General features: G+C 36.6%; 1 protein-coding gene across 1 annotated transcript; it reads left to right on the forward strand.

Moving 5' to 3' along the window:
• The first annotated feature begins 3,301 nt into the window (after positions 1–3,301).
• LOC113238665 lies at positions 3,302–4,558 on the forward strand. Its single transcript, XM_026475501.1, has one exon. It carries the CDS (start codon positions 3,302–3,304, stop codon positions 4,532–4,534), a length of 1,233 nt encoding a protein of 410 aa, XP_026331286.1. The 3' UTR covers positions 4,535–4,558.
• The last annotated feature ends 6,831 nt before the right edge of the window (positions 4,559–11,389 follow it).

The following is an 11,389-nucleotide window of genomic DNA, read 5'->3' on the forward strand; positions in this document are numbered from 1 at the left end:
AGCTGCCCCTATACCGTGTCAGTCTAGGAACAATTACAAGCCGGAGGTGCGGGAAACGTGCAGACCCAACATTGCCACTGTATGACCGATCACTCCAGGTAAGTTTTCGTGCCAAATATCCCGGGGTGTTCGAAACTCTCAGTGTATGCACCAAACTGTTCAATTTTAAAATAAACCTATTTTTCATATTTAATAAATTGTAACTATTTAAAAAAGGGGTGATATGAGATCGTGGCGGAACCTTAAAACAATATCTAATACAGGAGTTTTGAACTCTCTGAATTTTAGCGCAAGTTTTCTTGTTTAGACACGGCCAGTACACGATATCTAAGTAATCTAGAATCGATAATACTAAAGAGTTTGTCAGAGTTATCCTTACAGCTTCACTTATAAAAGGTCTAATTTTATAAATATGTTTCAGCGAAGCGTAACACTTACTTATTTTAGAATCTACATGTTTCTCGAAATAGAGTGAACCATCGAGTAACAGACCCAAGTTCCTAACTGTAGGGACTTCAAAGATCCTCTGTCCATCTACCGTGATAACAGGAGCGGCATTCCTCACTATCTCTATCTGTCTACGTGTACCCAATATTGTATAGGAACATTTTTGGGCATTAAGGAGAAGATCATTTTTGTTCGACCATTGTCCAACCTTCTCTAGATTCTGATTAAGGAAGCTGACAGCATGATTAATACTTGTACTCGACAAGTCCGTATGAAAAAGTAATTGTGTGTCATCTGCATACATATGAACAGATCCAAAACCAATACATTTTTGGAGATCAGCAGTATAAATAGAATAAAGAGTCGGGCCAAGAATTGATCCCTGAACCACTCCTGTACCCACTTCTAATGATGTAGACAGGATCCTCCTACCATTCAGATCCGTACCTTCAGTTATCTGAGCTCGCTTATCAAAGTAACTCCTAAACCAAGACAAAGCAACATCATCACATCCATAATATTTTAACTTGTCAATTAAAAATTTTCTATTTATACAATCAAATGCACGACTGTAATCTAGCAGAACAAGAACAGAAGCACGGTTATCATTTGAGGCTACCAATATATCATCCACGACATGCAACAAAGCAGTAGTGGTACTATGTCTCTTTCTAAAACCAGACGGACATTCTGGTAAGATGTTATTATTTTCCATGTATTTAAGCAAACTCGTGTTCACGGCTTTTTCCAGAATCTTAGATAATACTGGTAACAGCCCTATAGGTCTAAGATCCTTGATAGTCTCCACAGTGCTACTTTTCGGAATCGGTTTAACAATAGCGGTTTTCCATTCTGCTGGAAATTCTCCACTCTGTAAGGACTTATTAATAATAGCTGTAATAGCATCCAAAGAATACGGTAGTGTAAGATTAATCATAGTTAATGAAATTTCATCAGTACCCATGGCATTAGAAGATATGGAGTTTAAAAACTTGTTTATCTCTTCAGAAGTGAATTTGGGAAAACTATAAGTGTTACTGTTAAACCGACCCGCAAAATAAGGATCATTGACGCACAAACAACTAGGTGGAACAGCATCTATGAAAGACTTGTTAATGATATCCGGATCAGTCAAATGAGGCGGCAATGTGAACTGCTTTTTACTTCCAAGCACTGAATTGACCTCTTTCCACATTTGACGTGAATTTTTGGTGGATCGATTGATTTTATAGGAAAAATAGTGTCGCTTCTCACTTTTGATCGTATTGTTTACCATGTTGCGTAATGATTTATACATATCTCTGTCAGCTTTACTTTTAGATTTTTTAGCACGTTGACAAGCTGTATCCCTATCTAACATCATGGCTTTGATACTGTCTGTCATCCACGGTGATGGAGGCAACTTAAACCGCGTTGTTCTTTCTGGAACGAAATGATCAAAAAGACCAAGTATGAGATACCGAAAGCATTCTACCATGTCCTCAACACGTTCATTATTCAATACAAGATCCCAAGGCGTTATAGCAGATGCAAACTTATAAGTTTTTATATCAAACTGTTTAAAAGGTCTATAAGTTATAAGCCTGGCTGGGGGTTTCGGAACTTTTATAGAAAATTGCGACAACACAAATGCATGGTCGCTCAAATCATCGTTATGAAGAACAATAGAATGCTTGGGCTTCACAGTGCGACTACAGCAAATTACATCCAAGAGGGTCTGCGTGGAAGATGTAATTCTAGTAGCGTCAGCCCCTACCTGTTGCAAATTGAAATTTTCAAGTAAATTGAGGAATGCAGACTGATTACTGCCACCACTGGCCATTAAGTTAGTATTTATATCTCCTGTCAAAAAAACATAATCAAATTTCGGGATAATAATAGACAGAGCGTCATTCAAATTGTTCAAAAAATTGCCATAAGTATACTTTGGTGGTCGGTACACCACACCAATTGCCACCTTGTGTTTATTAAGTTTGAGTTGATACCACAGCTGTTCAAGGTCACTAGAAGGGATTGGAATCTCTTTAACACTAAAATGGTCACGTATGTAAAACCCTATACGTCCGCCGTCACGCTTTTTGCCAGTATTTCTCGGTCTGTGAACCAGCAATATCCTTCAATTCCATAGTATTTAGATTCCGACCCATTTGTAAGACGAGTCTCAGTCACTCCCAGCACGTCCGGCTTATACGTCTCCATAACCTTTAACAGCTCATCCCTCCCAGTATTCAGAGATTGAGCATTCAAAGTAGCGACACTAAAATCTTTTATCTTACCTAACATTTATATTTATTTCCATTATTATCAACATGAATTTAAAAAGTTTCGTTCCAGTTATATATGTTTTTTCAAACACGAACAACCAATCATACAAACATCTAGGAATATAATTAAGTTGAATTAAGACAAAGGCAAAAAAAACTATTATCCTTATAAAATATAATAAACATAAAAATGAATGAAAGCGGAAGCAAATGTAACTATGAAGTAAAAGTATGGTATAGTTAATTAAACTTACATTGTATTACATGGTTAAGACAGATAAATTTTATAAGGGGTTATTTTAAATTATTCAAGCAATCAATCGATTTTAATTGAATAGGAGTAGCGTTATCGGTTTTGCGCACATAGACTCGTCCGTGCTTTACCCATACATATAAGGATTGCATTTTTGTCGCGCGATGTAATCGGCCGTGTTTAAATAAAATAATATTTTAAATACTTACATAATTGTGACCTAGCTCCACTTTATGCGGGAGCAAATTATCTGTGTCAGTACAGTACGTGTTCACGTTTGAGTAATTTATTGGAAGTAATAATGTTCAATGCTTCTTGTAAACATTAAAACAAAAAAATGGAAGGCAGTCCCTTTAATCGGAGTGCACTAACGCGCCGCAGCCCGCCGCCAACGCCCTCGTCTCAACCCCCCGCGCCCGCAGAGTCCCTTCAGAACGAGGATCCTCCAGATGTGGTATCCACGCCTGAGATCCAGAACTGGATGAGTGCAATAGAACAATGCTTGAACGAGGTATGTGCTATTTCTACCGAAGGCAAGCTAAATTCAGACCAAAAGCTCAGAATTAGCACTTTGTGCCGAAAAGTGGCAAATGGGACGTCTCAATTGGCAGTACAGTACCAGTCCCTAAAACAAAAAGCCGTTCAAGCATACTCATCCCTTAAAGCACTTAAAGAAAATCAAGACCTGTCGCAGCGACTTCAAGACCTAAAGCAGCGTATTGAAGAATCAACAAACCCTCTCTCAAGTACAGTTTCTTTTGCAGACATGGTAAAAAAAAGCTCCAATAATTTTGTTCAGCCTAATAAGATAAGCTCTGTAGCAATTTATCCTACTGACAAATTGAAATCTAGTGATGAAACAAAAAATCTGGTTCAAAAAATTATCCGACCTGAAGAAATGAAACTGCACGTAAGAGGGTTACGCAAAACTAAGAACGGCGGTGTTATTATAAGCACTGACTCCAAAGACGACCTAGAAAAGCTGAAACAGGTGGCCCAATTAAAAACCTCCGGCCTTACTGTTGACGAGCCACATAAGCGCAAACCCAGAATTGTGATTATTGGTGTGCCTACATCTTTGCAGGAAACCGAAGTAGTGAACTGTATATTTCAACAAAATTTAGCCGACAAGCTGCAGGGTATGTCTCTTGAGTCATTTTTAAATAATATTAAATTAAGCCATAAGTCTGGAAAGAAAAATACCGAGTCCTGCAATTACATATTTGAAGTCGCTCCACGTATACGTAAGGCCCTAATAACCAACGATAGAGTCTTTGTCAACTGGTTGTCGTGTCCTGTAAGAGATTTTACTCTAGTTACTAGGTGCTTTAAATGTCAGCAATATGGTCATGCTGCCAAGACCTGCCGGGAGGAGGCCACCATCTGCGGCCACTGTGGTGAAGCCGGTCACACAATAAAGGACTGCACTAAGAAGACCGAACCTCCTAAATGTGCTACATGCTTGCATTTCAAGAAGACCTGCGACCACCAAACAGGAGATTTTAATTGTCCCGCGAGAAAAATGGCCGAAAAAAGGTACATTAATTCAATAGATTATGAAGGCGCCTAAGAGCGTCACTCACTAATTTTACTTAATAGATCTTAATTTAATTATACACTATGAGTGATAGTTTGGTTCGCGATCTAGATAATTTCTCTGTATCAGAGTCAAAGTCTTGTGAAGTTGAAATGTGCAGACAATATTTATTACCCTTTAACAACCCTCTCTCTATACTAACACAAAACATACGCAGCATTTACAAAAATTTTGACGCTTTTAGCACTTTTCAGCATAGAATGAACATTGGCTGTGATGTCATAATTCTGACAGAGTGCTGGTTAGATAAATGTAGAAATCTACCTCCCATGCCAGGATATAGCTTATACAGCTCTAAAGAAAATTACAACCAGAACGACGGTATAGTGGTTTATACTAGGAATAATTTAAATATCTCGGTTGAAGAACCAAGTATGTTGGACTGCAATCGGCTCCTAATCAAAATTGGAACAGACATTGCAATATTAGCATTGTACAGACCCCCCTCTTTTAGAAATACCAAAATGTTTACTGACTCACTTAACGATACGTTACAACTTTTATCAACTTTTAAAAATGTAGTATTAATAGGAGACATAAACATAAACATTCTCCCACATAGCATCGATTCCTGTGCGCAAGAATACCTAAACCTATGCTCTTTTCATGGATTACTACCCGCCCACACTCTCCCTACACATCAAAGCGGCTCTTGCTTAGACCATATTATGCTTAAATCTATTTTTAAATCAATAACATTAGTTACTAACTCTACAATAACCGATCATAAAGCTGCCCTACTAACCTTAAATTGTAAATTGCTTAATTCGACTCGCACGCAAATAATTTCTAAAATTAATATAAATAAACTTGAAGAAGATTTATGCAACATTGACTTTAACCCAGTTTATAATTCTGATGACGCGGATTATTGTATGTCTTACTTAGTAAATAATGTACAGCAATCAATATTAAGTAATAGCAAGGTCATGCGATTAAATAGTAAAAATTACAATATCAAACCTTGGATTACACCAGGACTTATTCGCTGTATGCGTCATAGGGATAAACTACATATGAAGGCAAAAAGTAATCCAGCTAATTTAATTCTACAAATATCATACAAAAGATATAGGAACTTTTGTAACGATCTACTTAAAAAAGTTAAAAGCTGTTATGATAAAAAAGAATTGGAAAAAGCTGGTACAGACAATAAAAAAGATGGGACATAAAAAAAAAAAGTAACCTACATATCGAAACAGCATAAATCATCTACAGGATTATTAAAAAGCCACTCATCTGATCGTACTGCTGTTAACAAAGCAAATGAATTTTTCGTTAATGCAGGTAAAAATCTGGCACAAAAAATCCAGAGTTTTCCGCTTACTCAACCACGTTACTCTCAACCAATCTGTAGTAAGTCTCTGGGATCATTTGTATTATTAGATACGGATGAAAGTGAGGTTGAAAGAATAATTGTAAGCTTAAAAAACGATAGTGCTACTGGTTGTGATAACATATCTAACAAAATACTAAAACAATTCAGGCACATTCTACTTTCACCGCTTACGGTCATTTTGCAAAAATGTTTAACAAAAGGAATATTCCCCACGTGTTTAAAAAAAGCTGTTGTGGTCCCGGTACATAAATCTGGTAACCAAGAACAAATAACTAATTATAGACCTATTTCGTTACTGCCAGCAATATCTAAAATATTAGAAAAACTTATTAACAATAGACTTGTCTTGTATTTGGAGAGACATTCCATATTATCTAAAACACAGTTCGGTTTTAGATCTAAATTATCGACATCTGACGCCGTGCATCACCTTACGAATTTTGTAGCAAGGGAACTAGACAAGGGTAACAAAACTGTGGGTATTTTTCTAGACCTAGCGAAGGCTTTTGATACAGTTTACATCTCTGTGCTGTTACAGAAGCTTGAATCGCTTGGTATAAGGGGCATACAGCTTAAATTACTCGAAAACTACCTGGAGGACCGATCCCAATGTGTTAAAATAGGTGACATTCACAGTTCTGATCTGAAGTGCACTTCATTTGGAATTCCTCAAGGAAGTATTTTAGGACCAACACTTTTTCTGATTTACATTAATGACCTTTGTAACCTAGATTTACAAGGTGGAAAGATCATATCCTATGCTGATGATACTGTTCTACTCTTTTCTGCAAACTCTGACAAGGAGGTATACGACTATGCACAGCGTGGATTCAATATAGTAAATAACTGGCTCCAACATCATTTGCTAACACTAAATACGGATAAAACTTGTTTTATGCAATTCCATATGCGGAAATGAAAGTCATTTATATCTAACCCTAAACTATAATTATGCTCACCATTGTTTTGACCCTACTAACAACCTGTGTAAATGTCCAGACATTGCTATTACTAACAAGATAAAGTATTTAGGTGTTATATTAGATGACATCCTATCCTTTAAACACCATATCGAAGCACTAAGCGCCCGACTCCGTAAGTTAATGTTTGTGTTTAAAAAACTACGCGTTTCTGCTGATTTTAAAATAATCAGGCAAGTTTATTATGCATTATGCCAATCATTAATTACTTACTGCATTACATCATGGGGTGGTATAGCTAAAACTACTTTACTAATCATTGAAAGAGCCCAGCGAGCTGTCCTAAAGGTTTCTACCTACCGCCCTTTCCGTTACCCCACTGACCTTCTGTATAAGTCATGTAAAGTATTAACTGTAAGGCAATTATTCATTAAGTCCACAGTCCTCAAACAGCACGTATTGCTCCCATATATTACTGAAAACACTAATAAAAGACGAAAAGATATTGTCTGCCCCAAAATTATATCATCAAAACATACTTTTATTTCAAGATTTTTTGTGTTTCTTGGACCATTTTTGTACAATAAATTAAACGCTAAATATTCCATTTATAATTTCTGTTGCTTTAAGGTAAAGAAAATTCTCCAAGAAGCTCTTCAAAATATGTCCTATGAGGATACAGAGAATTTATTTATTATCGTAAATTAAATGTTGTCTTGTTTAAGTGTACATTTTTTATTTATTTTTTTTTATTTTTTATTTTTATTGGCAATTTATTATTTAATTGTTTAATTTTATTTCATAAGATTCTCCTAAAAAGTATTTATAATATTAATAGTATCCACATTTATAATTAGTAGTACTTTTTACCTGAAATACAGGAATTTCCTAGTTCAGGTACATGTGTTATTTTGACATTAAATCGCATAAGTAGTCTTTAGTTTTCTCTGTACATTATGTTACTGAATAAACAATTTTATTTTATTTTTATTTTTTTTATATGCATACGATTTCTCCTTAGCAATTTTTCGAGCTGCAGCATGCAACTTTTTGACTTCGGGTGGGTAATGCTCCACCACATAGATTCTACGTTCGTTTCCAGGAATGCCCAGAGTTGAAGAGTTGAAAGGGCTGGATGAATGTTCCTTGTTATAATTTTTAAATGCAGAAACTATGTTATCTCGTAGGAATTGTGAATTAACCGAGGCAAGTATTATAATAATAAATAATAATAATAAATAACGCACACACTCAACATGGCCCCGCACTAGGGAAACCCTGTATCGCGGGTGCCATGGACACACACATAGACAACCACAAATTACACCCAAACTCATGAGAGAAATAATTGTAGGCCATACAACTATTTCTCCCGGCCCGGGAATCGAACCTGGGACCTCTGCGTGGCAGTCCGGCATGGTAACCGTTCGGCCACGGAGGCAGTTAATTTTTAAAATTATATTATTATATATATATTATATATTTGTATTATTTTAACATCGTGGATGGAGACTTTTTCTCTTTGACCGTCACACACAATGGACACAGTTTTTGATTTCTTTGTCAAATATAACCAAGTATTTGTCATTTGAACTCGTTTCCATACTACGTCACTTGTCAAATTGTAACTTTTTATCGGGCAGTCTGTATAGTTTTCATTTTTAGTTATAAGTCTAACAATGCAATTTTTATTCAATTGCATGTTTTTCACCGCCCGCAGGGAAACAGATGAAGTGTTGTATCTGTGCAAACAACTTTTGAATTCTTCATGAGTAAGTCCAAAGTAGCGTTCATTATTGTAGTCTATTCCTATAAAAGGCTGAGAAGGGTCTATGCTTTGGAATGTTCCATCTGGATGTTTCACTGGTACGGGCGTCACGTGTAACAATGTGTATTTTGCTTTCTCTGCTATCGGGAAGTAAGATAGTACTCTGATATGCGTCTCATTTTCTGCTAATTTGGTGTCAATCAGCTGCGTCTGTATGATGTGGAGATTGGAGGGTAATTTGCTATTTGCGTCTTCTATTATGTCAGCTATGCCTTTTGGAGATATTACACTATATACAGTAGCTTTTGCTAGATATATCTCCATCAGTCCTGAGTAGTAGTCCATAATTTCTTTAATGTAATTATAAGCTAATTGGTATGACTGCATTACTTGAATTTGTATGCGATCCGCGTTGATTGACTTATACCATCTATTGTTATCATTAATGTAACTTATAGCTTGATTTAGCTTTGTTCGAAATCTTTCTAGCTTTCCTTGTATTCTCTGTTCTGTCTGGTTCACTGCTGATATGGTGGAAATCATGAATTTGGTTTGATGATTTGCTGTATCTATGAGATTTTGCTGGTTTTGTTGCAGTGAGTTAATGTCTCTATACACTTCATCGTTCACACCAAATATGGAAGTCAAGAGATGTCCTAATAAACCTCTTCTTTTTCTGGTAATATAATAACGCATACACTCAACATAGCCCCGCACTAGGGGAACCCTGTGTCGCGGGTGCCATGGACACAAACATAGACAACCACAAATTACACCCAAACTCACGAGAGAAATAAATGTAGGCCATACAAATATTTCTCTTGGCCCGGGAATCGAACCTGGGACCTCTGCGTGGCAGTCCGGCATGGTAACCGTTGGGCCACGGAGGCAGTTAGTGGTGTGATTAATTTCGGCCAAGTAATCGTATGTTCTTTGAAATGTGTTCTCTTCTTCTCGCAGGTGATCATAGTATTGAGAGCAATGCGTCTGGCTGTCAACTGTTATTGCGTACTCAAAGTGTCTTAAATTGTCCTGTTACATCTTTTATTGTTGCTAAATTTTTGCTATTGCGACGCATAATAATTGCTAATTATGCGTCGCTCGTAATCAATTTCCACTCTAAAAGTTCCTCTGTTTAATGTCACATTTCCCATTTGTTCTATATAGTCCTGGTTTCAAGTTCTTTATAGTATAATTCGCCGTAGTTGTGTTAAATATTTGCAACATGGTTATTAATAACAAAAACCAATATTGTAATTTGCCTGTCACTTTTTTCTTATTGTTTTTTGTTTGAAGTTGCTTCACTATTGCTATGTTAATATGGTCAGGCGCATTTGATTTATTTTTGTTTGTTTGTATGCATTCATTCACCGGTAGCGGTATTAATGAATGTATCCCTCGTTTTTGGTCAGCTCCTTGTGGTCTCTTAAGTGTCACAACTCTTGTGGCACCATCGCTTCCAGGATGGATTTGTTTGATTCTTGCGATAGGCCATTTACTTGGGCTTATATTCTCGTCCTTAACGAGTACGACTGTGCCAACTTTTAAATTTTCTTCATTCGCCTTCCATTTGTGTCGCTGTTGTAACTGATGAAGATATTCTTTTGTCCAAATAGTCCAAAAATCTTTCTTCATTTTTGTATGTGCTTCCAATTGCTTATCAGATTTGTATCAATGTTTGTTATTGGGTCTGGAACGCCGACTGCTTCACGACCAATGAGGAAGTGGCTTGGAGTCAACACTATATTGTCGTTTATGTTTTCTCTTACATGCCTCAATTTGAAGTAAAAATGTCGAAAGTTCTTCATAGGTCAGTGTACTATTTCCTATAACTCTTCTCAAATGATATTTCATCGATTTGACTCCAGCTTCCCATATTCCCCCGAAGTGCGGCGCTGCAGGTGGTATAAAGTGCCATTGCATGCTTATATTTGTTAGCGTATTTTGAAATTGCAGTGATTGTGTGATTTCTAATATTTCTTTGTATACAAAATTGGCTGCTCCTACAAAGTTTGTAGCATTATCGCTGTACATATGAGACACGTGACCTCTTCTGGCCATGAATCTTAGTAGTGCAGCTATAAATGAATCAGTCAATAAGTCTCCCACTAGCTCTAAATGTATAGCTTTCGTGGCAAGACAAACAAAAACAGCTATGTATCCTTTGTACGATTTATGACCTCTACCTTTCATTGATCGCACCTGAATTGGTCCGGCAAAATCACACCCTGTATGACTGAATGGGTATGATTGCGTTACACGTGGTTTAGGTAATGCTCCCATTTTTTGTTTAGCTGTCTCCGCTTTGTATCTAATGCACTTTACACATTTGTTGATGTAACTTTTTATCTTTCTTTTTCCGCTTAACACCCAGTACTTTTGTCGTAGGTATGATAACGTGAGTCGATTCCCGCCATGTAAAGTCTGTAGGTGTGCATTGTGTATAATTATTGTTGTAATATGATGCTCATACGGCAATAATACAGGGTGCTTTTGATCATACGGTAGTAGTGAATTTTGTAGTCTTCCATCAACTCGTATTAGTCCATCTTCGTCTATAAACGGGTCTAAAGTCGATAATTTGCTTCCTTTCTTTAATGTCTGTCCTTTTTTTAACACCCAGTATTCTTGTGCGAATGCGTCTTTTTGTACTTGTTTAATAATGTGTTTTGTCGTATTCTTTAATTCTTCGCAAGTCAGTTGCTTCGATGTTTTTTGACGTCGTAAAAATCTCAAGCAGTAAGAAACAACTTTTGTGATAGTGATTGGGTTTCGTCTTATAGTTAAAGGGTCGAAGCTAG

The sequence above is a fragment of the Hyposmocoma kahamanoa genome, unplaced genomic scaffold (assembly GCF_003589595.1).
Source record: "Hyposmocoma kahamanoa isolate Upper Pololo Valley unplaced genomic scaffold, ASM358959v1 97307, whole genome shotgun sequence".
NCBI classification, from domain to species: Eukaryota; Metazoa; Arthropoda; class Insecta; order Lepidoptera; family Cosmopterigidae; genus Hyposmocoma; species Hyposmocoma kahamanoa.